Genomic DNA, 27434 nt, shown 5'->3' with positions numbered 1-27434 from the left:
AAGGAATTTTCATGTTAGTTTATTAATAGTTATATAATGGGGCTATCACCAACACTTCTGAGTAGCCAGGGGCCATCTGAAATCTTGAATGTGGCCAATCAATGACACACACACACAAATCTACAATACATATTTTTCTACATAATGCATTGATCATGTACATATAATTGCAGTAAGCATTATGTCAGATTTTTTCAAAAGTTCTTTCTTTGGCTATATTAGATTTTTTCTTATATTACTCTGGATAGACCAATATATAACTGCTACATGTTACTTCCCTCTAGCAGAGGCAAATGTAATAAACCCTGCGCCTGACATGCCTCTAAAGCCGAAAACGTACTTTGCATGCTACTTTCATAACAATATAACACAAAAACACTAACTTCCACCATACAGAATGGCTAATATAATTATCATGAAATGTAATTTTAAAAATATACAGATATAAATCTCTGTTGGTAGGTTTCCTTTTTTTTCCATTTAGAAAACTCACGGCAGAAGAGTAAACTAAAAATGACTCGTGAATTATCAATTATGAAAAATAATCTGTCCTGTGATGCTGTGCTAATATGAAAAGATGGATGGCTTCTCATAAACTAATAATGCTATTATTTGTGGAGCCTATGTCTATATTTTTTCTAGCAGGTAACTTAAAATGATTTTGTACTACATAACAAATGTGATTGTCACTGATGGGTAAACTACAATGAGGAAAAAATATATATCATGTATGAAGAACAACAAAGCTGGAAATCCCAGGATTTAGCAAACAAAAAAAAATTACAAAAAAAAGCGAACAATCCCATGTTCCTTTTCTTGACACTTTATTGCATCATTATATAGGTAAGTATTACTAATTTGTCACTTAATTAGGCTAAGCAGTTAGTTGTGCTACACATAACTTAGAGAGATGTAAAGAACACCTTTGTGTCAAATGTTTTTCAGTTCAAGCTCAGTCTGGGGTCAAAGATTTGATCATAAAAAAAATTTATTGTACTAGATACTCAGACTGGGCTTCTAGGAGTATCTAGGAGAAAAATATGAATTTTCCTAAATTCTCAGCATATTAAGCCTTTATTTGGTACCGCTCAGCTCCCCATGGGGAACAGTTCCAGAGCTTTATAGTTGTTAATAAGCTTCTGTCCAAGCCCTAGAATCCTACTTACCTCCGCAATTTAATTAGCAGTTCCTGGTACAGGTTGCTGAGGGTTGTAATTTATACAAAGAGAAAAAAACCTTATCCTCTGCACTGCATTAGGTTGTAAAAAGTTGGATGTTTTAGCCCAACTCATACAAGCACTTTGCTCAATGGAATCCATAGACATTTGAATAACATTTTTCAGGGGACACAGAACTATGATCTAGGTAAGAATTTATCTGCAATACTTTTACTTTCAGCACTGGTTCAAAACCATAAACTAAATGCCATATTTTAGCAGTATAGAAAATACAGAATACCTGCAATTAAACATAACAGAACCAAAATCAGCTTTAAGACAACAGACAGTTTGAGTAGCTGGAATTAGCTATCAAAATCTTACATAGGAAGTAAAATTCCCTTGGCTTTAGCATCTGCTGTTGCCTAAAATTGTTAAGTACATCAGTTAAAAATAATTTGGCTTAAGTCTGACCTTAACCGCCTTCCTGTCACTAGTGGGGCTGGGGCAGTACAGGGAGGTCAATGGGTGATATAAATTGAGCCCGTCACTCACCTGTTGGTTGGGCCAAACCCACCCAACCCACACATCACTGCTACTCCTACTACTATCCATTTAATACAACCATGACAAAAACATACAAACAGTGACATATTTCAACTCATCCAGTTAATCTCTCTTCAATCCCAAGTGGACTGACTTCTTACGGGCAATTTATTGTTTTGCCCCATACATCGAAAAATGGTAAAAATATTACCTGATGTTGACTAAAACAACCAGAACAGAATTATTAGAATTAGTCATATTTCTTAAATCTACGTTTATGAGACATGGAAAATATAATGACTAAATAAATCCATTACAAAAAAAATAAATAAATAAAATTAAAAAAAATATATATATATATATGCACATGCATGGCAAATATTACATAAAGTAATTATCTTTGGTTAGAGAAATATGTAGATTAAAGATTTCTATTTAGTAAATGTATTTATTCAGATCATGATCAGTCCTGCCCAACTTTTGACTTAAGTGCTTAACAGGTGCTTGGTGTTGGGTCTGCAACCAATATATTTCCCCTCATAACCTGTGACACTGATAAGACCTCATTCGGAAATATAGTGGTTACGGAATCCTTTGATACTTTTAACAAACCTCTATTTTACTCCATCCATGCTGCACAATGTAGAGTCTATTTGTACTTATACTATACTAAATTACAGATAAAGTTACAGCAAATTTGTTTTCTCTAGAAGTCAGTGAGGCCTAATATCCCCAGAGTAATAACAGCCTTGTCTTTCCTTTACAACTAGCACCGGCATAATTTTTCATCAAACAGCTTTGACTTCCTCCTACAATGGGACTGTTCTTAAAGTCTTGAATGGGATACAGATCAATTTGCAGGTGTTCAGGTAGAAAGGTAAAAGGGCGATTGACCCCTGGTGGTCAATTGTTACACAGGAATGTAACTTAAATCTGTTTATTGGTATCATTCCACTGGATACACGACACAGGTTTCAGTCCTGGGTTACCAAGGTAAAGATTGAGTGAATTCATAGTAACCCAGATTCAGATGCAAAGGGAGATAGCAGTATCAATGTAATAAGTGAGTAAGAAGAAAAGAATTATTGTTATGTTGAAGTCAAACAATGGCTCTTATTCAATATAGTCCTTGAAGACTCAGATGTAATGGCATCAAACAATAGGAGTAAAATGCTAATAGGTTTATTGTATTATCGCATATATTATTGTATTAATATATATAATAATATTGAAAAAAAAAAACGTACAATTACTTCAAACCACACATGATTTAGATATGTTTGGAATTTAAATATTGCTATATAGTTTAATAGAATTAAAGCGCAAATACATTCAATTTAAAATTAACGCTTGAATTCCAGTAGAACATTGGCATAGATTATTCTGGCAGGAATCCTTGATATTGCTATAAATACATGCTGTTGGTCTATTTACAATGTATCAGTTAAGCGGGGGTGTGCCATTGTTTTACATAGAAAGAAAACATCCAGAATATGTACATTTGCAGAAAGCTGTGGAATGCTTGGGGAAGTAAATAGTGTGGCACACAAATATATACAGATATAGGATGTATTATCCGGAAACCCATAATCTCTAAAACTCAGAGTTACGGCAAGGCCATCCCCTATAGACTCTATTTTAATGAAATAATTAAACATTTTAAAAATGATTTCCTTTTTCTCTGTAATAATAAAACAGTACCTGTACTTGATCCCAACTAAGATATAATTATTCCTTATTGGAGGCAAAACCATCCTATTGGGTTTATTTAATCCAAATTACGTAAGGCCCCTTATCTGGAATCCCCAAGCATTCCAAATAACATTTCCCCATACCTGTACATATAACTGTATTAATAGGGCTGTTGTTGTTTTCTTAATTAATTTAATTGACTATAATAATGATTGCAAACAAAAAACTATGACCATAAATCTACTGATCCATTTTTAAGAATAAAAGAACAGGGATCCAGATCAGGCTGCTACTTTTTCAGGTAAACCTTGATTTATTTAAAAAAGAAAATTGCTTTCCAACTATAGTTTCCTTTAAAGCAAGTACATTTATGGCCATATTTGTCTCATTTAGTAGCAGCGCTCTTTAAATTGGCAAAATAAAAGAATGCATTATGCAATTAAGCTCTCAAATGAAGCATGGCTATATATATTGTTTTGGAATATTTCGGTCAGTAAGGAAACTGTCATAACTGTAGAACACCTTGTTAGGATGATTGAAGAATTCCTAAGTAGGCATTTTTAATATTTGCTTCTCTCCTAATTAACACTTCCCTTATGCACCATTGTTAGCCCGGGGATTTTTAGCTAATAAAAGTGTCAAAGTATTATTGTGTGAAATACAATATAATTTCCTAGATATAATGATTAAGATTATCAAGCTATATTAACAACAATTCCCTACTGCATTTGATTTTCATCTTTTTAAAAACTAATTTTGTTTCAGAGATATTTAATAGAGGAGTTTTTAATGTGACTGTTAAGGTAACCTGCATAAAACATAATCAATACAGTGTCAAGAATACAACCCCAGTCAGTAATATGTATTATATGTATCTCAATACTGCATTAAAAAATACTGGTGAGTCTTATTTTCTTATTGTTTCATTTGAGCCAACGTTTATACAATACTTCAGTTTAACTTTTTGTATTTGATTAAAGAAGGCTTAATTTAATGCAAAACTAAGCACCACACAGACCTCTATATAAATAACTGTCCCCATTTTACCTGTTTATATTTTGTGCCCACACAAACCATGGTCTCACTCATTGGTTCCTTACATGCACTATAATAATAAAAACATTGCATTATCAGAGCTTTGTCATAGCAGCCACAATGGCAGTTGAACAAAAAGGGTTCCTGAGTGCTAGCTAAGGAAACATTGTTATACAGCAGGTGGGCTATGGGTCTATGATTAACAATGATGAATGCTCTCGGCTTTCTAACTGGTTGCCCTATTATGAAAACCAAATGAATGTGGCAGATGATAATTAAAGAAAAAAAAAAATATATATAAATATACAGTATATAGTGAATATATACGCTTTTACTCTACACACTGTATATATACATGAATTGTGTATAGTGAGATTAGCAATACAATATAAATATATAAAATATAAATAAAATATGAGTGCAACAGAAATAGAGGTAGAGGTGAAATGAAAAAGTGAGAAATACCATTCGTGGGGAGAAACAATAAAATAATAAATAAAACAATATATGCGCTAGAGAAGATCATAAAGGTGGAAATGAGATTAAACAGACTATAGCGGAGAAAATAGAGGGAACATGGCAGATGAAGAGGATGGACTGAAGGACAAGAACAAATATGCACACCCATCACTGATAAATAAAAGCCTGTGTTTTTGTTGTCTAGTTTCAATAAGGACCCTTGGATTTCATGGACTGCTAGTTTTGTTTCCCAAGCCCAATTGTTGTTAAAGGAAAAAAAGATTTTCTTGACATTTTTTAGAGATGTTTGAGGATGCATTTGTTTTCTGACAAGCCAATAAGAATGTTTCATCAGTACAATGTGGCTATTCTTTTTTCCTTAGATAGCCCCCTCCTGTTTATTCCCTATGATTTTTTGGGCTACCGTAATCTTGAAAAGTATAGGAGCCCATGTGTGTGTCCCAGGTATGATAGCTTTCAGTCCCATGCAGCAGGACATAATGCTGTCTCCACAATACCTCACACAATACGCCTTCATGTTTGAAAACAAAAGCAGTGAACAGCGAGTACACTTTCATTTAAAAAGAGATAATAGCAGAATAATGGCATTTAATAATAAAAAGGTATTTTTCTGAATTACGGTAAACACAGATTTTGCTGAAGAAGTTTCTTCTCTTAGCATAGAAGTAGATATCACTGTGAAACAAAGGTCGGCATATGCCTTATGCTGTTTCATTTATTTTGTGCAAAATAGATTGCTGGGGTCATTCAATAAAATATTGGCATTTCAGGTGAACTTTTTAAATTTTTCATTCAGAGCAATTCAATAAGCATCACAACTTTATTAGAGAAGCATTTACATAATATTTTGCATTAAACTCAGGGTGCAAACAGCACAAATTTTATGCTTTAAAGGGACCTTCTGGGGTAAAAGGAGATAGCTAGCACAAAATAATAAAACTGTGGGCGTTTATTGTTAAACTTGGTGATTAAAATGTACTGTATTTACACTTTCCACAGTATTGTAAGGAGATACATTCATACTTGTTTCATATCCCAACAATAAAAGGCCCTTTATTTTCTATGCCACTGGACCAATGTCATGCTGATCAGTTACAGTGAGAGAAACTAGAACACTTTGACAAATGGAACACTAAGGGGCACATTTACTAAGACACGAATTCCAACCGAATTGGAAAAATTCCGATTGGAAAACGAACATTTTGCGACTTTTTCGTATTTTTTGCGTTTTTTTCGTTGACTTTTCGGAAATTATCGCAACTTTTTCGTTACCAATACGATTTGCGCGAAAAAACGCGAGTTTTTCGTAGCCATTCCGAAAGTTGCGCAAAATCTTGCGATTTTTTCGTAGCGTTAAAACTTGCGCGAAAAGTCATGATTTTTTCGTAGCGTTAAAACTTGCGCGAAACATTGCGCCTTTTAAGTTTTAACGCTACGGAAAAGGCGCGACTTTTCGCGCAAGTTTTACCGCTACGAAAAAATCGCAAGATTTTGCGCAACTTTCGGAATGGCTACGAAAAACTCGCGTTTTTTCGCACAAATCGTATTGGTAACGAAAAAGTCGCAATAATTTTACGAAAAAATACCGATCATTACGAAAAAAACGCAATCGGACGCATTCGGCCCGTTCGTGGGTTAGTAAATGTGCCCCTAACAGTCAGGTAAAAATCTTTGTCAGACATATCATTATTAAAATGACAAGATCAAAAAATGGGGTAGAATTATTATTACTGTTCTTAGGTGAAATAGGCAATATATAGTGCTAGTTTCCACTAGTGGGGGCCTTCAGGCTGCCTGCAGATCCTACTCATGGCTAAAGTAAAAGTTTGAGGCTAGTGTGCCCAGGGTACAGCACACAACACTTTGCTGCTCATGGTGTTATCCAGAGGTCCCATCACAGTTCCCATGGAATATCTTCTTTGCCACCTTTTGCACTAGTGCAACAATAAATATAGGGAACACTAGGGGGCATATTTATTATGCTGTGTAAAAGTCGGCATAAAATCAGCGTAAATTTTTAATGCATTTTTTCTTACGCCAGAACTTACGTAAAATCTGCCGTTCGGACGCCAATCTTCTCCTTTATTTTACACAGTATTTTATGCTGTTTTTTCAGCGCATTCGTTTTACGCAGCTTAATAAATATGCCCCTAGGCGTATATTTATCATGCTGTGTAAACAGTGGAGTGAAGCATTACTGGTGATGTTGCTCAGGGCAACCAATCAGCAATTAGATTTCAACAGTTAGAAAACCAAAGCAAAGCATCTGATTGGCTGCTGTGAGCAACATCACCGGTGATGTTTTATTAAACTTTTTACACAGCATGATAAATATACCCCTAAGGGACAGATCTAATGAAACTCAAAAGGTTTGAAGCAAAGATAAATTTTCCAGGGAAGGAAGGGGACCTTACCTTGACAGGTTTTAGGTGGAGAGTTTTTGGAATTGGAATTGCTGCAAAAAAAAAATGCATACTAAAACTATTTTTGGCATAAAAAAACTCAGACTCAAAAAAGTTGCAAGTTAGTAAATGCCCCCCCTTAAAGTCAAAAACATCGCTGTGGAATACCAGGAATGAAAATGGTATATAGGGTAAAGATGCACCACTAGTGTTAATTGGAGCACTCCTCTGTCTACTTTTTTTTATTTTTCATTAGTTGGTATGTTTTAAAGTATTTGACACAAATGTAAACCACCATGTTTCTAGTCACCCACACCCATTTTCTTTTTTTTTTAGTTCAGCCTCACATTTAAAGGGGATAACATAAATGAAACATTTTTGTCTTTGCATAACAATAAAATAGGTATTTCTAAGCAACTTTCCAATGCACTCTTAAAGTATGGTTTTAAAGCTAATTTTAAATTTAATTGCAACTATCAGTTATAATCCCCTCCAGTTCCTGCAATGCCTTGCACTCTTCTATTCTTCTTTTTCCCAAGTCTGTTAATCACAGAATATGCAAGGCATTGTGGGAGTTGAAGCCTGTGCTAGAGGAAAGCTGGATACCAACCCAACACTGCAATGGTATGTAGTAGTCAGGATGACATAAACTGCTTTCATTTGCATTACAAATAACATTAAACCATGTTATTAAAGTGTACTGGAAAGTTGCATAGAATTACAGTTTATTTCTTTATGCAAAAAAAACACTTTCTGGGTTAATATCCCCTTTAAGAATTGATACATTTGTCCTCTCTGGCTGTTCCATCACTGTATTCTTTGTTCGGTTCTTTGCTTTGTTAGGCTCAGCATTTTGCAGTCTAGTGAGAATATTTAGATCTTTCCGTGATTTGCTTTATATGAATGCTGCCGTCATTGCTGTACAGTTTATTATATCGGGTTGATTTGTTGGTGTCAGTTACAATTGTCATTGCTTTTTGTGGACCACCCACTATTCTTTCCACTTGTTTTTTATCTTCTCTATTATCTTACTGTGAGATATAACTCCTGTTTTGCTGAGTTTATTCTGGATCACAATTATACAGTATAAGCCCTACAATTTAACTTATCCCAAGGGTACGTTTTATGGTATATTATTAGTTAAGAGTTTTTAATTTGTCAGAGCCCTCCTAATAATTGCCTTTCCTCTTTGTATTACAATGAGGCAATTTCAGGGCAATACCTACCTATCAACGTAAATCCCTTGCAATAATTTATCTTTCATTTACTTATTAATGAAAGAAGCATATACTGTATGTGTGCTCCTTAGTAAGAAATACATTTCTGCAGATGATCTAGCAATAGATTAAGCACAATGATGCTCCAAATACTAAAACTATCATTTACAAATTGTGAATTTGGCCAGAAATTCCTTCCTTAATGTCAGTAACTGCAAAACGTACAGGCAAAACAATTCATTAAGAATTTTCTACTAAAGTAATAAACATGATTTAGATGTTAATCTACTTATGGCATCTGGAAATACTAAAAATAGGCAAGTGCAACCTAATGATAAATGGACTTCACCGCAAGTAACCGGATTACATTGCTTAAGCAAGGAATGGCAGTACACGGAGCCCTCTTTAGTTTCTTTTGATGCAAATAATTGCACACTTCTATGCATTGATTTCTACCTTGCTTCAGGCTTTTAGCAGAGAAAGAGTCACCGAGAAATGATACTCCGTTAGTCAATCAGCATGATCGCCGGGCTCTCAGTATGAGGTAAATGTGAGTGCATAGATAATCTCTTTAGTCTTTACATTAGTTACATATATGCTCAAGAACCCGAGAATGAATCTTTTTCAGATCATTCTATAGGCAGGATGATTCTCTCCAAGTTAAAGGGAATACTCATTAACATATAAATAAGTAATAGATATGTCAGGAAACAGCCCCTCTGGTGCTTTCATGGGGAAAAAAAGAAACTCCATACCGCATAATGTTTTACATAATACATTTCAAAATTCAGGCAGATTATGACATTGCAGAAGTTTAATATCAGAGCTTCAGCAAATCAGCAAAAAGGTTTTCTTCCTCCCAAAATATGCATTTTTAATGCAGTGCTTACAGTGCAAAGACTAGACCAATATACATATTGTTGACAATTGTCGCACGTTCCCCCTTTAACTCCTTAGCTGTGCTTATAGGTAGAGAAAAGTGAAAGCAGAGACAAATGAGTAACTATATTGATTCTCCCATAGCAAATAAATGACCGGGCATACAAAGAGTGCCAGGCATCTCACTGCTAAGCATTAATGTTTATTTAAATAAAGCACTGCCAACCTATTACTTAATAGCTATCGCAGATCTGAAACTCCCAGAACCCTTGGTCAACACATAGCATTAGGAACTTAGATAACTTAGATTGTAAGCTCTGTGGACAGGGACTTCCTTTACACTGTATCTTTTACCTTGTGGCACTTAGTCTCTGCATATTTATACAGGTATGGGATTCCCTATCCAGAAACCTCTTCCGAATTATGGGAAGGCCGTCTCCCATAGGCTCAATTTTAATCAAATAATTCACATTTTGAAAAAATTATTCCTTTTCCTCTGTAATAATAAAACAGTACCTTGTTCTTGATCCCAACTAAGATAGATTTTTTCTGGAGGCAGAAAAATCTCATTAATTTAATGATTAATTGACTTTTTAGTAGACTTAAAGTATGGTAATGAAAATTATGGAAAGACCCCTTATCTCAGGTCCTGAGCATTCCGGATACCAGGTCCCATACCTTTACTATTTTATTTGTTATTATTTATTTATCCTAGTAGAGCTTTATAACTAAAGTAATAAATACATTATACAGGATCCTGATAATAATTACCAAAAAAAATACTATTTACAAAATTTGCAACATTTACTATTTCTGTCAATAATTAATAGTAATTTACAATTTCACCATAAAACAGATGTTGTAATACTAAGGCCCTAAAACTAGTACTGATTTTCAGGACAGTTCTTGCACTGCTACAGCTCAAGTTATAGTTAACATTTAAAAAGCTGCACATTTATCTGGAAAATAAAATAGTGATCTCCCATTGTTTTAACCCTTTTGCTGACTGGTGGTTTCGACCTTTCCGCATGTTGTCCTGCAGCGAGGCATAGATCAAAGAGAAAAATGGAAACAGAAAGAGATCAATGCTGGCAGCCTGGTACGAGAGGAATAGTGGTTAACCTGTTTATTTAGCCAGATAGCTGCATTATTTGCTATTAAGTCACATGAGGTATCTGCCAGATGACAGGAATGGAAAGCACCTTGGGTCGCTCCAAGGTTGTGATTAAAGGCTGAAAATGAAGGAATGACTAGCAGTGGGTAGCCTGTATTTTCATCACAGCTACAAGTAACAGCAATGTAAAGTTCTTGGGAATGGAAAGAGGGCAACAAGGGGGTTAACAAGATGACATGGTATAAAGCAGGATTACAAGGTAAAAAAAGCAATTGCTTATTCTACTGTAAAAACTGAAATCTGAACAGAGATATGGTTGTAGCTAGAAGTGAGAACACCTTGCGGCATATAAATAAATGCCTGGAAACCTTAAACTGTGGCTACGATCTCCTGTCAGCTGGGAAAAGAGCCCCTTGGCAATACTTCTCTGGGAATGAGGGAAATATAAGGTGCCAGTGTTCTTTGTGGGTCTTTAGCCAGCACTGGATTCCTACCATATGAGCAACAATATACGGTATCAGAAATGCAACACAGGTCAGGTATGGAGAGAATCATACCTAATAAACCTATAATGGTGTTTGATTTAAGGGACTGACAAGCGGTTTTTCCTGTACTCCCCTGTGGTGTTGTTCTCTTGCATTCACCGCAGGGGAGCACAGGAAGAAACGCACCCCATTCTTCCGTATGGGGCTTTACTAACTCATGTAAGCACTGACTGCAGATGGAATGTAGCATTTCTTCCTGTGCTCCCATATGGTGAAACACAGGAAAACGCCACCTCAGGGGAGTGCAGGAAAAAACCGCTTGTCAGTGGAAGGTACTGCTGTGGTGGAAGATACTGGCAATTGCTTCAAGGGAATACAAAATATTTTTATGCTTTATGTAAAATGTATAAGCTATGCTGCTCACCTGTTTGCCCAGGAGCAGCAAATGGGATGGTCTCTAGCTAGAAACCCTGGAAGAGAGTTTATACGAGTGACTTGCCCTATAAATGCACGACAGCTGGCAAACTAGATTTATTTGACCAGCATAAAATGTTAATGACAGGCAAAATTGTGCAATGGAAATTTTTTTTTTACCATGTTCTGTAATTAAAATGACACTGTATATAAACCATCTACAAGATGCTAAACCAGCACATGAGCAACTGTCTATCTTTGCTTATGGCTTTTTATACATTTATTGTGCTACACTTAAGGCAAATGTAACTCCACAATGTGAAGCTCCCCACGGGCTCACTGACCCCACTAGCAGCCCCTACTGCTGCTCAGTTCAGTCTGTACATCTTTATATCATAAATGTGTCACTTTCTAAAAAGTATTATTGTATTACACCAGTGGTTTTTTTTAATGATCAATTATAGCTAATTAGAAAGTAGTCTACCTGTTGCTCTAATATACAGGGCAGTCGATGAGATAAATATGCACTGAGCAAATGTTCCTGAGTTATAACAATACTGATCAGTCATAAGCAATATGTTTTAATTAAAATTTCAGCTCTTACAATGCCTCCCGGTGAGTTATCTGTAGAGAAACACTGCCCCCCTGTGCACAGATGCCTCACAAATAGGTTTTAGTGCATGGAAACTATGCTTACAAACGCTGCTCGCCCTGGTTTAGATTAAATAATGTTTTAAACAGAACACAGAAATTGTAGTTAAATATTTGCACACTAATTTTCTAATATTGTCTTGGATTTGTATTATAATAAGAAAGGTATCTATAAATCAAATTGAAATGAAACTAAAAATAAAAAAAAAACCACATGGATGACAATGTTGGAATAAATTAGCCAAGGTCAGGGTAAATGAATGTATTACTGTTGCTACTTATAGGCAGACAGACACACTGCCATGCTGCAAGAGGCCCCACCTTGTATGAATAATAGCCTGCAGTCTTAACATCATTTATAAAAAAAAAAAAATACAAATTAAAACTTTACAACCCCCTGGAACACATCCCACACTTAAATGTTTTTCCAAGAGAAATCTAACTGAATCTACGTACCTTGTACAACTAGAATATGTATATTATATATACGTATAACATTCATGGCTTCCCTATTTAAAGGTTAAGCGTTTCCCATGTATTGTACATTCAGGTTTAATGACAACAAATATATATAATTACATGTGGGCATGTTTCATGCAATATATTTCATGTAGGTAAAGGTACATTTTACTGTTTGTGTTCTTGCTCTGCTAATTTGTGATTCTAAATTTAAAAAAAAATCACAGGTCCAATTTTTTTCTCATTTTAATGACAATACATAAAAACCTATTCAATACAAATGGGAAAGTTCATTTAAAAAAGAGTTTCAATAATTGATATAGAATCATATGTGTTGTAATTTGCTTTGAGAAGCAAAATGCTAGAGACTGGGTTAATTTGAGAGCAAATAGGCAAAGATTCCACAGCTGTAAGATTCAAATATTTTCATATAGAAATGTTATAGGTACCCTGTTTTGAAAAAAAAAATGGACATATGCTTGCTTTCCAGGCACAACTAAAAATCATTTACGTTTTTAAATTAAAGTTGTTGTTGGATGGATAAACCAGCTTTAGTGATAAAATAGGACAACAGAACAATGTAGGAACTATACAACCCTAACTGATTACCTACTCTCACAGCAGCACAATGCTTGGACTCCTAGGTGATTACTTGGCAGATAAAGATTATCAAATAGAGAAGTATATTTTGGTTTCACAAGAGAAAGGTATAATACAGTCCATTATAGTGGGTATTATTGATACATACTGCAAAGGTCACACTTTCATACATGGACCAGACTCCTCTTGCAAGAATAAGAGTTATTCCCAAAAGAATATAAGCCATGCTAGTATTTTCAACCTAACTAATGGAACTGAAGATGCCATAAATCTGTATTTCTATCAGCCTCTAATCTTCTGCAAATCAAAATGATCTGCCCTTTACCCCAACCCTAGCAGATTCTAAACTCTTCAGTGTTAGCATGGGTACGAATGTAAGAACCGGAGTGATGTATGAAAAAGAAATCAAAGTTCAGGACCTTTGAAGTGCTAAGAGCTGCACCATCCCAGACTTTGCAGTGGTACTAATATGTGCTTTCCAGAGCTGGGAAGCTGAGATTTTGAAGGCCATGGCAAGGTTTGGAGAGAATCAGTGTTGAAGAGCTGGTTAGGGTAGAGAAGTTAACAAATAATAAAAAACAATATATATTGTGGGGTGAGGTATATAACAGGTTTATAAGTACATGTAATGTGCACATATAGACAGGCAAACAATAAATTCCACTTCAAGGTCAATAGCCTGATCAGGTTTTAAGAATTGATAAAGCAAACTTTATGTAGCATTTTGGACCATGTGTCTGATATTGTCACTCATTAAAATTAATAATTATCACACTTTTTTGGCTTGGTTGTGCTGTGCTGTAATGTGCCATGGTGCTTTCTGCACCCAACCACCATAGCATCTGCATGGCATGATACCGAACAAAAAGCTTGTTCTTCCCGTAACTGTTGTGCATAGAAATGTACATGTATGTGCACTTGGTATTTGCATGGTTACAGACCATTAATTCTAACATTTAGTTCAAACCCTAGCACTTGCGTTAATGTCAATGGCCACATGTTAATGTACCAGTTTAGAAATATGTCTGTGTAAATGGAAGCATACAACCTGCCAAAGTCTGGAGCAGAAATTCCTCACACAGCAGAGAAAAGGGTTCTGTATATACACCTGAGGAAATCTTGAAACTTAAAGACATTGGTTGGAGCTCTCATTATACATGCTGTATAAGTTGTATATGCTACACACTGTGAAGCTTTCACTTTTGGCTGTGTATGGATCAGAAGAAATGGTATAAATTACATAAGCCCCCTGGAAATGTTGTGCTTAGGCATGATGTGTCTCAATACATTTGTATAACATGCCAACTACCTGTCTTTTTTGGATTTTGTGGGTATTACTGGCTGTGAGATCGGCCACAGGAGTGCAGCACAGGGATCATGGTTTCTGTGGCTGGTCCAAAAGAGCTTGGTACATCTTGCTTGGGACCTTGAGTTTTCTTTACGTAATTTGGATCTCAATACAATAACTCTGCTAAAAATCATTTAAATCAAGTAAATCCAATAGGATTGCTTATATCTTATACTGTTTTATTATCACGGAGATAACAGAATTCTTTTTTAAAAATGTCAATTATTTTATTAAAAGGAGTCTATGGGACATGGTCAGTATAATGGGAATAATGGATCCAATAGCTGTAATATAAAGGGGGTCAGAATGAAGTTGATGAGAAAAACATATTTTAATTCAATTCAATTTCAATTTTCATGAGCTAACCAAAGAGATGTGTTTTTCTCAATGAACAGAATCAAACCCAAGGCAACTGTGGGGGCTAGTATGAACATTTACTGGGGGCTAGTATGAACATTTAGCACTGTACAAAAAATTTCAAATTTCTCATAGTGTACAGAGATATTGCAGATCAGTTTGCAAAAATGAAAAAAGAACATCTGGGCATAGGGTTTAAATGTTAGGAAATGATGTACAATGTTGTGTTTATACACAGGATGCGTGCAGGGGAATTGGGGTTTCCAGAAAAGGCCCCTATAATCTTTTTGGCACAAGGTTATCACACAAAAAAAAAAAGAAAACAAAACTTGCCCAAATCAGGATATATTTAAAAATTGAAGAGTAAAAAAAAGTCTGAAAGGCACTCAGTTGAAATCAATTTAAAGAAAAAAAAGAGCAGGGGGCTTACTGAAAGGAAATATCTTTAGGTAACAATATCCTAATTTCCAGCAAATAAGATTTTCACCAAACGATTTTCACCAAAAAGACATAAAGAAGAGATATTTTTTTGTTTTTCATGTGAGACAAAATGCCAGCTGATTCTAATTGGCGTAACTATACCAATGGTGCTTTCTCCCTGCAATTTATGAATACCAAGCCCATTTATATTAGCCGCTCCACTCTATATTTCATGTTCAATGTTCCTCTAAGTAAAATATGCACTTCTCTCTTCTCATTCAGTTATGATCTCCTCGAAAAAGGCAAGGGCACATTTTTTTGATAATGCACATCTTAAACTTTTCATTAAGCAACCACATTTAAATTCTACCTTTTTGTGCACTCTGACATTTTTGTCTGGCATTTTCATTAATTTTGCGACATACATAAATGTAACTGAAATGTTAACTGATCAATACTTTGTCTCTCTCATGTAGCAATAGAGCACCATTCCCACAGGAGCACACAGCAGTACAGAAATTAAATGTGTAAAATATCAAATGTTAATGTTAAACACAGCAGCACTTATAACGACTGAAAAGGCTAAAACAATTCAAAATGGACAGATGGTACCACAAATTATCTACAATCACTTTGAAAGATTAAAGTTTGTCCTGTAGAATAATTCATTGACGCACGCATAAGTGTGTGTCCTTTTACTGATGGCTCCGTTGTCCAATTATTTTTTTGCTCTCGTTACAGACAGAAATGAAAGTAAAGCAAAGCAAAGGAAGGTAAATTAGAAAAGAAACAAAAGAGGATGGACGTGATATTTAGCAATGTTACGCTTTACCATATTTACTGAAATACGGAATTATGGGCAAGGGAAGAAACTTGAAAACAGCTTCACAAACCAAGTGGGCAAATAGAAATGAAGGCATCCTTAGGAGAAAATTACCTGAGGTTTCACTTGGTATAAACTTAAATTATGCTCATTTCTATGTGATTGCATGTTAACTGCCATCATTTTACACCAATATGGTTGCCTGCAAGCATTTGTTTGATTATTTGATTTGACACCTTTCATAGTAAAATTGTTTGCCTCACTAGAGGTGTGAGCTAATAGAGTCTGAGCTCTGCTTAGAGAAAACAGTATCAGTTTGGCAGAAAATGCTCCTTATAAGAACTAAGTTTTCTGCATCTGGACGGACCTCCTAATATTCATGGTAATGTTTGGTCACACACAGGCACATAATGTGTTATCTCCCAGCTCTTCATGTGCATGTGTGTAACATAAGACCTGTACACAGCATTGGACTGGTGGGTGCAGAGCCCACAGGGGCTCCCATCCCAGAGGCCTCAAACCAACCCCCCCCCCAAGCATGCCTGCTTTAGTCTTACCTTAGGCGTAACAGGGGAGGGAGATCTTTGGGTGGGGGAGTGCCACCGGCCCAGTCCGACCCTGCCTGTACATTCATCTCCCAATCCAATGTCAACTGCATGAACATAATAAGGGAGCTGGGACAATCCTCATCATTTTCAGTCCCAACATGGCCACCTGAACCAAGTGCTCCCTACCGGTTCAGGCAGCAAAGTGCTCACTGGTCAAAATAGTTTCAGCCAAATAGAATGCAGGCTTTATTAGGAAACAATTTTACTATGATATTATATGTTCCTTTAAAGCAATATTAAACCATTTGTATCGAACAATTGCTCTTACACCTGCTAATTCTAGCCAGAGTTTTGCGAAAAAAAAGTTATTGAATCAAAAGTTAATACTTTGCATCATACAGTCTGCAAAACCCCAGGTCCTGAGCATTCTGGATAACAGGTCCCATAGCAGTATAATATTCTGGTATTACCATTACCATATTACCATATTGCTGCCACATATTTTATTATTTTACAAGTAATATTTTCTCAGATGATTTAGGTTGAAATAAACCAGCTTTTCCAGCCCACAGACACAACTGAAAGCATCACAGGCCACATTAGATTTCTACTGCCTTATTTGTGGTTGTTGTGATGAATACTTTCCCTCCGTCAAGTGACCTGACTAATAAAACAGGGGACAAAATCATGACAAAGTTGATCTGCCAGTACAGAAAAAAGATCTAATCTGTGACCCTATCCATTATGGATGTATTGCCCAAACTGTATGAAGCATTTATTATTATTATTAACATTTATTTATAAAGCGCCAACATATTCCACAGCACTGTACAATACAGTAAGTGGGTTTCATACATTGGACATACAGAGTAACATATAAAGCAACCAATAACCGATACGAGAGGTTAAGAGAGCCCGCCCAAAAGAGCTTACAATCTACAAGGAGAAAGGGTTGAGACACAAGGTGTGGAAATGGATATGTTGCCAGCTTAAAGAAAACCTTCCTTGGTCCAGGCTTGAGGCTGGACCCAAGAAAAATGTGGAGTAGATAATTATCACCTCAAATCACAATCTAGAAATACTTCATAAAATTCACAGTATATATATATTGCTTTGTACCAAGCCCTGAATGTAAAGTGCTAAAAATAAGCAGCAGAATAAATCATTTTAAAGACTCAAGATATTATATTAGCAAGTTGGACATGCTTTAACCTTATACCTGCCATGTGAAGATTTGGAGAGGAATCATTTGGAGGATACTAATTAGTTGTTTAACAGTGTATACCTTCTCCTGCAGCCAAAGGTGAATAGCCGTGCTTTCTGTTCCATTACTATGCATAAAATATATCACATAAATTATAAACTACATTTTCTCATTAAAACTTAGTCTCACGTTATTTTCTTCAGTGCATACCTAGAGATGACCTTTACCTGCTGCCAGTGAAGACCTGGCATAAGGTATATTATACGCATATGGCTCAGATGCTCAATTTCTTTTCCCTCGGATTAATTATGATTCTAACAATGTTCCAAGTGAAGGGAAGCCCCATCAGGCATATAGAGATTAAACTTCATTTTTTCAAATACCAAACCAAACCATATTACCTTAAAATGTCCTTGCGTACTAGTGAGATGACACATTAAAGAAACAGTTCCTCTTCAGTGGGGAAAGCGCAGAAGAGCTGTTCTGCAGTCTGTTCTCTTTTTCAATTATTCATGGAAGTGATAGATTAAATGTGATACTAGATTAAACAAGTATTCTGATTTATGCCACGTATTAACAAACTATTTCGACTGGTCACTTTTCATTTTAAAATTTCGCAACTTTTTAATGCGGTAAAAATAGAAACAATTTTATCTCACCTTACAGAAATGACATCTTCAAAAACATATATCATGTGTCTTAAAAATGTCCACCTTCTGCAAATATAGGAGCTGCAACATTTTCACAATAAGCCACAACACACACAATAATATACCTTCCATAACACAACATCATAAAATAAGGGCATACTTTTGCAAAAGTTATTCTCTTCAAAGATAGTTTTATACACACACGCCATTTTTTTCTGTAAAGTTCCTATTCTTTTGTATAGATGTTGACATCATGTAAAAGTGTTCCCATTCTAATAGTAGTTATTTTGAATATATATGCATCTATGTGTTTCTGTATATATATATACAGTGGTGTGAAAAACTATTTGCCCCCTTCCTGATTTCTTATTCTTTTGCATGTTTGTCACACAAAATGTTTCTGATCATCAAACACATTTAACTATTAGTCAAAGATAACACAAGTAAACACAAAATGCAGTTTTTAAATGAGGGTTTTTATTATTTAGGGAGAAAAAAAATCCAAACCTACATGGCCCTGTGTGAAAAAGTAATTGCCCCCTGAACCTAATAACTGGTTGGGCCACCCTTAGCAGCAATAACTGCAATCAAGCGTTTGCGATAACTTGCAATGGGTCTTTTACAGCGCTCTGGAGGAATTTTGGCCCACTCATCTTTGCAGAATTGTTGTAATTCAGCTTTATTTGAGGGTTTTCTAGCATGAACCGCCTTTTTAAGGTCATGCCACAACATCTCAATAGGATTCAGGTCAGGACTTTGACTAGGCCACTCCAAAGTCTTCATTTTGTTTTTCTTCAGTCATTCAGAGGTGGATTTGCTGGTGTGTTTTGGGTCATTGTCCTGCTGCAGCACCCAAGATCGCTTCAGCTTGAGTTGACGAACAGATGGCCGGACATTCTCCTTCAGGATTTTTTGGTAGACAGTAGAATTCATGGTTCCATCTATCACAGCAAGCCTTCCAGGTCCTGAAGCAGCAAAACAATCCCAGACCATCACACTACCGCCACCATATTTTACTGTTGGTATGATGTTCTTTTTCTGAAATGCTGTGTTACTTTTACGCCAGATGTAACGGGACACGCACCTTCCAAAAAGTTCAACTTTTGTCTCGTCGGTCCACAAGATATTTTCCCAAAAGTCTTGGCAATCATTGAGATGTTTTTTAGCAAAATTGAGACGAGCCATAATGTTCTTTTTGCTTAAAAGTGGTTTGCGCCTTGGAAATCTGCCATGCAGGCCGTTTTTGCCCAGTCTCTTTCTTATGGTGGAGTCGTGAACACTGACCTTAATTGAGGCAAGTGAGGCCTGCAGTTCTTTAGATGTTGTCCTGGGGTCTTTTGTGGCCTCTCGGATGAGTTGTCTCTGCGCTCTTGGGGTAATTTTGGTCGGCCGGCCACTCCTGGGAAGGTTCACCACTGTTCCATGTTTTTGCCATTTGTGGATAATGGCTCTCACTGTGGTTCGCTGGAGTCCCAAAGCTTTAGAAATGGCTTTATAACCTTTACCAGACTGATAGATCTCAATTACTTTTGTTCTCATTTGTTCCTCAATTTCTTTGGATCTTGGCTTGATGTCTAGCTTTTGAGGTGCTTTTGGTCTACTTCTCTGTGTCAGGTAGCTCCTATTTAAGTGATTTCTTGATTGAAACAGGTGTGGCAGTAATCAGGCCTGGGGGTGACTACAGAAATTGATATTGAAATTGAAAATTGAAATTGATAAACCACAGTTAAGTTATTTTTTAACAAGGGGGGCAATCACTTTTTCACACAGGGCCATGTAGATTTGCAGTTTTTTTTCTCCCTTAATAACGTAAACCTTCATTTAAAAACTGCATTTTGTGTTCAATTATGTTATCTTTGACTAATAGTTAACGGTTTTTGATGAGCAGAAACATTTAAGTGTGACAAACATGCAAAAGAATAAGAAATCAGGAAGGGGGCAAATAGTTTTTCACACCACTGTATATCTTGACAAAAAGGTCCCAAGATGTGACTGAAACACTGATATTTCACATTAAAGAATTTTTTTGATTTTTTCTGCAAATCCTTGCGAGTGCTGAGTCCTTTGTTTCTTTTATATATATATATATATATATATATATATATATATATATATATATATATATATAGATAGATATACTACAATAATAATAGCAGCAGCACACTTGTATTACTATCCTTTTCAGCCTGTGCCTAGTTAATTACAGCTCTAACTATATCTATATACACAGCTATGGGATCTCCAGGGAAGTTTCAGGGCTCAGGGCCCCTGCCACCCCCACGTTTTGTTTTTTCATGTCGGAGCTGGTTGAGGAGGGGCCCCATCGCTAGTGCATTTTAAAAATGAGAATTTCTGCTTTTGGTAAGCTGTTTCCTTATTTGGAAACCCTTTATCCAGAAAGCTCTGAATTACGGCAAGGCCATCTGCTATAGACTCTATTTAAATCAAACAATTAAAAAATGTAAAACTGATTTCCATTCTAATAATTATAACACCTCATACTTGATCCCAACTAAGTTATAATTTATCCTAATTGGAGGCAAATCAATCCTATTGGGTTTTTTTAATTTTAAAGCATGGAGATCCAAATTACAGAAAGACCCCTTGTCTGGAAAACCCCAGTTCTCAAGCATTGAGGATAATCGGCCTCATACCTGTATACAGGGTCACAATGGGGGTTGAAGGGCCCATCTGCGGGCGGGGGAGCACCCACAGGGGTCGGGTCTGGGCTGCCAGGGCCCACCGGGTTTTTCTTCCCTGTGTCCCGATGGCCCAGTCCAACCCTGCCTGTATATATATATATATATATACTGTATATTCACATACTGTATATATAACTACAAAATCATTTGTCAAGAATTTATTCTTCAGCTTTAAAGCGCTTGAATATAAGGGTGCTAATATGAACTATCCTCATTAAGTGTTCTGCATTGAATTAGGTAGATGACATTTATAACTTACTTTGCTTTCTAAGCAGTGAGTGGTTGGGATAATTATATAGGACAGTTGAGGATTATCATACCAGAAAAGCAGCAAGACTCCTTTGGGGTGAGTCCCAATCAAAGCAGCTGTTAATGTAGTAGGCAGCATTGACGAGCACCATGGCACAGCGCTTCATGCGAATAAAGTTTCTTAGCAGTAACTATGAAAGAGATAAAAAGATGGAAATATTATCAGAACAATTAAGTTTCAAAGTGACCTGGAAGGTTGACAGCCACTTCTAGAGCACCACAGTTAAAAGACAAATTTAAAGGAAGAACTCAAAAAGGTTCATAACAGGGATCATTTTAAATCAATTGAGAAAATAACTAGTCAAGTGCCAGGCTAAGTCCCTTCTTGGCTTTTGCAACAAACGCAGAGGATGAATGCTCATCACAGCATAAATTAGGCAAAGTGGAGTTTGAAAACTCAATTGAAATCATTATTGTCTTTCCTCTTACAGAGCACTGCTGTGTGTACGTGTCATTGTGCACTGAACTGTCCTTGAATAATGAGTCTCTGCTCTTTCTTGCTCACAATCTACATCTGGGACCAGAAAAAATGAAGGATTTACTCAAGGTCACAAGGGACAGAAAAAAAGCAGAACTCAGTCTTCCCTAAATCAGAGCCCAGTACACACTGTGTGTTTAACACAGTAACACATTTAATACTTCTGAACATATGTTGTCCTTGGCTGATAAACACCTAATAAATGCATACATTAGAGCAGTGCTGTCCAACAGGCCACAACTGGCCCTATGCTGCCTGTGTATATGCCATACTCTGCCTTTTCAAGATTCATTGAGGTCTGGCATGTGCCAAGAGACTGGTGAATTGCTAATGTGGTGCCATTATTTGGATAGGATACTTGAATACATTGCAAATCACAATACTATAAGTTTGTGCCAGCATGGATTTATGTGTAACATATCTTGCCAGACTAATTTAGTCGCCTTTTATAAGGAGGTGAGCAGAAACCTTGATGCTGGAATGGCAGTTAATGTCATCTACTTAGATTTTGCTAAAGCATTTGATACAGTACTTTTTTTAATGATAAAATTGAAGAATATTGACCTAGAACATAATATTTGTACTTGAATAGAGAACTGGCTAAAGGATAGATTACAAAGAGTGTGGGTAAATGGAACATTTTCTAATTGGGCCAGTGTTGTTAGTGGAGTATCGCAGGGGTCAGTCCTTGGTCCTTTGCTTTTTTTGTTTATTAATGACCTGGAGGTGGGCATAGACAGTACTGTTTTCTAGTTTCTATTTTTGCAGGGGATACTAAACTATTAGTGTAAAACTATAAGATGCAGGATGATGCCACTTTCCAGAGCAATTTGACAAAATTGGAAAACTGGGAAGTAAAATGGAAAATGAGGTTCAGTGTTGACAAGTGCAAAGTTATGCATTTTGGTAGAAATAATATAAACACAAGTTATACACTAAATGGTAGTATGCTGCGGGGATCCTTAATTGAGGAGGATGTGGAGATTTTTGTAGATAACAAGTTGTCTAATTCCAGGCAGTGTCATTCTGTGGCTACTAAAGCAAATAAAGTGCTGTCTTGAATCTGAACTAAACCTTCTGCGCTACTACAGTTTGAGTCCTTAAACACTGGTTTTATTATGAGGAGATTAAATCATTAAGCATGTTTGCTTGTTCAGAGTCCCCTGTAGATTTTTAATGGGCCCACAATTAAAACTCACATTATTTTTGTTATTGAAATGCTTTTGTTTACCCTTTTTATTGCTGCTTTACAACCTTTGAAATATTTTCGGTCATACTAACATAACTACAGAAATGTTTGTGGAATGGACATATTTTTCATAGGTTTGTGTCTTATGTTTGATAAACCCCACTAAAGCTAGGTTTTAGCTTGTCGCACTAACTAGTGGCACTTCAGGCTTTTGAAGAGAGGCAATACCTTTCAGTTTTCTGTGTTAGAGAGTTGAAGTTGCAACTGTGTGAAGTTCATATCCAGGAGACTATGAGCTTGTTGCAAACTGCTAAATTGGGTTGGGGTTCAGTTGGTGGTAAGTCTAGCCACCCAGGCTTGCAGAATGGGAGCTGCTGAGCTGCTGTGTTTAGTTAGTGCCATACAGGGTTTTATTTTTATGTTTTGAAGCAAAGCTGAATAAAAATGGTTGTGAGTTTGGGCAATCACTTGTTATGTACATACGCGTGCCCCTACATGGCCACCCACACCAGGAACTTTATCTAGTGTGGCGGCTCTGTCACCTGCAGTGGGTGAAAGAATTTTAAAGTGATAGGGGCCATCCTTAAAATCTTCCATGGCCTGCTATTGTGTTTTAACTTCCATAAGGGAAATCAACCTAGCATATCAAAGGCTATAAATTGATGTCATGGGAGAGGGCCAACTAACCTGGGTTATAATTGAAAATTGAAAGAGACCATAAAACTATTCTAACCTAAGTATTTCAGTACTTTAGAGAATAGCACATATTAATGTGATAGTCACACATTCTGACCTGCCCTACTACTTTCACAATGGGAAGGCAGGAAACCATACAGTCCCTGCTATACAGCAACCAAATTACTGACCTGGCAACTAGCCATTTTTCTGCGTCCCACATGAAATGAAGATGAATAGGATATAGAAGCAGTCAGCCTCACATGATCACATGTGCAAGTGCAAAGTGCTAAAATAACGCAAAATTTAGCGCACATTTACACCATTCACACATTGACACCATTTGTTCTGTTCTGATAAATTATGTACAAGCGCATGTATTCACACAAGAGAACCCTGTTATTACCACCTGATTAGACATGGCGGTAGTTGCAGGGTTCTACTAGCAAGTTGCGTCAACAGATGCAACTGACTTGTGCCAAGGGAATCGTGCACTAATGCTGTTATCAATGTTACGCACCAGAAGTAACATTTCTAACATAAATACTGGGGAAACTGTATCCTTTACAACTACATACAATTTGTCATAATGCTGCACTACGAAAAAGCTGCAATGGTTGTAAGTTAGCATGCACCTACAACTATGTTTGTATTCTGGGGAAACAAATATTGAATTGTGGATAAAAACATGGCAATCTGCATTTAAAAATGTCTCCAGGACACTTTTACAGCAGGGACCTCTACTTGAATTCCTGATTAAATACTATAGGAGCAGGACGGCAGGTAAAAGTATGACTTTCCTGCTAAATATGGGGCACCTGAGAGGACTAGCATAGTTTTATAAAAACTCTGACATTACCCTATAGTAACCACAGTTAATTAGGAAAACAATAGAATACAGTTGTCCTTTTGGGGCTGTTAAATGTCCTTGCCATACAATTGATTAAAATATGAGTTCCCATGTAATGCAATAAAGCAAAAGTCCCAGTTCTATTAATAGATTTGCAAACAGTTACGACGCAATCAGTTTGATTTTTCATTGTTAAAGCGCAGAAGCATTTATAATTAATATAGCAGCAATATCTTTGAGTTGCAAATCTTATTAATGCTAATGAACATGCAGTGAAACCAGTTTGGGATGTAATTGCATGCTGGGCAAATAATGCACCACAAAAGGATGCAGAGTAAATGTGACAAATAACATAAGAGAAAATAAAAACGTTCTTATAAACATGTAGGCTGGATATATGGAAAAACACATGCTCATGTTCCTGTAATAACACTTCCTAAGGACATAGGCCTGTGAGAAAAAGTACAACAGAGAAGACAAAAGCAAATGTGTAAATCATCTTATTCTTATTCATTTATTCAAATGAAAACCAGGTTAAGTGATTTGTTCTATAACAATATTCTAAGTAAAGCAACAATAAAATGTGTTTCCATAGAACATTCCATATTTGCAAGTTTTCTTTACATATAAAAAACACCCCTAATATACAGAGTAATAAATGCTGCTGTCTATGAAGAATTTTTTACACAAGGCTCAACCTACTTAAGTACACTATAGGTGTAGTTTTCTAATTTCAGTGAAGGTGCAAAGAAAAAAAGCATGTAGTCCACCATGTTCTTTTGCACTTTGCACCCTTCAGCTTCTCTGAATTTCTGCCCGTGTATCCCTATTCTACGAGTCCCTAATTAGAGCTTTATTCATTCAGAGAATGCTGTTGGGCTCAGACTGCAACCGAACCCTGTATTTCAGGCTGTCTTATGACAAGCAGTAAGGAAATGACTGCCTAGCACCTTCCAGTGCTGCGCTTTGCATCTAGTGCTGGGACCACTGTGAAGATAGAATTGGTAAGTTTTAAGATCGCACTTTAGTAGTCTTGATACCCTCCAATGGAATCTTTAGAGAGAAATTCTAGCCTGAATCCCTTTCCAAACTGTTGTCCTTCACTTTCAAAGTATAACCTGGGAGAGCTACCAATCTATCAATCCTACGTTAGAGCTCAATGCTCTTTTTAGCTGAATGTTAAGCTGGTCATATATATGAAGATCCACTTGTTTGGTGACCTTGCAAAACCAGCAGATCTTTCATCATTATGCCCACCTGAAGCTGAGCATTATTAGGCTGATCCTCGGGCCAATAGATCAGATCCTAATAAAGGTGTGCAGGCAGTCAGGATGAGGAACACGTTAATGTGCAGATATAGTCCTCGTTCTGATGCCAAAATAAAACCTGCCTAATTAATATCTGCCCAACTTTCAGCCTGGTATCAGTTGGACAGGCTTGTGGGATGGCACCATACAGGGGCCTATGAGCTGCTGACTCGGTCTGGAAATACAGAGTTGGAAGCTGTTGGTGGCCAGTGTATAGCCACCTTTAGACTCCTAGGTTCATGCCCTTTCTTTTGCATCTTCCTGTTTGTCAGTCAGACCACTGTTGCTAGGAATCAATTTTATTTACAACCTACCAAATGTTACATATGATGGGGCTACTAGATGAGTTGTCACATATGGAAAAGATGCCAAAAAGTGGTCCTAACCAAACCCCTTAAGAACTACTGTATTCAAAATAACATATGAATTTCAATAACATTTCTAAGATTTAAAATTCATACAAAACAATAATACAAATTGCTGAGTGGCACACGTGGCCTTTTGATTAAGGTAATGTGCTAGATGTAAATCAAAAGGGGAAAAACTGGACAGAATTGTAGCCAGTTACCAAATTTGTCAGCTAAGAATGTATCTTATCTATATACGCACTGGAACCCAGACATTGTGAATTAAGGCCTGCTGTATGTGCATATTGTGTGTGAGAGTGCAAGTGGAGCAAGAGCGTTGCCCTTAGTGCTCATTTGGAAAGGCAGTTGCAACCCTGTATGTTGCGCTCTGCACTGACCCCTGGATACAAAATCTGGCACTTAACAATGAGCAGTGTCAGAAAACACAGCTAGCCCTGTTTTTACTGCCTGCCTAAGGCAGTAAGGACAGGGCCAAGATATGGGCTGCTTGTCCTGCGGCTTCTACCTTGAGCCTTAGAATGAGGTATCAGGTAGGGGCAGGAGGGTAGGACACCTATTTGTCTTCCTCCACTTTGGAATTGAGCATGGTTTAACATAGGCTGTGTTCTATTCAAAGCGTAGTTCTCTGCGTTCCAAAATGGAGCACAAAGGCCTGCAGCTATTTGTACAATGGCAAAGTGCAAAAAACGAGCCCATTGCACCTTTTTTTCACTTTGCACACTCCGTGAGTCAATGAGCCCTAAGATCTACAAATAGCTTGTGGCACGTATTAGATATTCATACTGTATTTAGTGATGAAAAAAAAGAAGAATTCAAAAGCCAAACAAAAAAGATTAACAACAACTGAAAAGTTACTAAGAACAGGCCAAACCATAACTCACTAAAAGTTAGTTTAAAGGTAAACTTGAACTCACTGTCTCACTCAGTAGCATAACAAGCACAATTATATTTACCTGTTTAGAAAGCCTTGGCTCATCCTCTATGTATTTCTGTTCTTTTGGTACCAGTGACCCCAGACATGCCTTTACCTGAACAAAGGAATATACATTTTAAAAAGAGTCATGCTGCTTATTGC

At 36.5% G+C, this 27434-nt stretch overlaps 1 protein-coding gene across 7 annotated transcripts in view; it reads right to left on the bottom strand.

Annotated features, from left to right (window-relative positions):
* mctp1 (multiple C2 domains, transmembrane 1) overlaps positions 1-27434 on the bottom strand; it is a 337656-nt gene that overhangs the window by 117788 nt on the left and 192434 nt on the right. For all 7 annotated transcript variants that reach the window (XM_031899650.1, XM_031899658.1, XM_031899659.1 and 4 more), the window contains 2 exons: positions 27313-27387; positions 21504-21623 (listed from right to left, as the gene is read on the bottom strand). In XM_031899650.1, the coding sequence (XP_031755510.1) occupies positions 21504-21623; positions 27313-27387 (195 nt within the window). The remainder of the gene's footprint in view (positions 1-21503; positions 21624-27312; positions 27388-27434) is intronic.

The sequence above is a fragment of the Xenopus tropicalis genome, chromosome 1 (genome assembly GCF_000004195.4).
Source record: "Xenopus tropicalis strain Nigerian chromosome 1, UCB_Xtro_10.0, whole genome shotgun sequence".
Lineage (NCBI taxonomy): Eukaryota > Metazoa > Chordata > Amphibia > Anura > Pipidae > Xenopus > Xenopus tropicalis.
The sequence above is the reverse complement of the archived record's forward strand: the minus strand, read 5'-3'. Positions and strand labels throughout refer to the sequence as shown.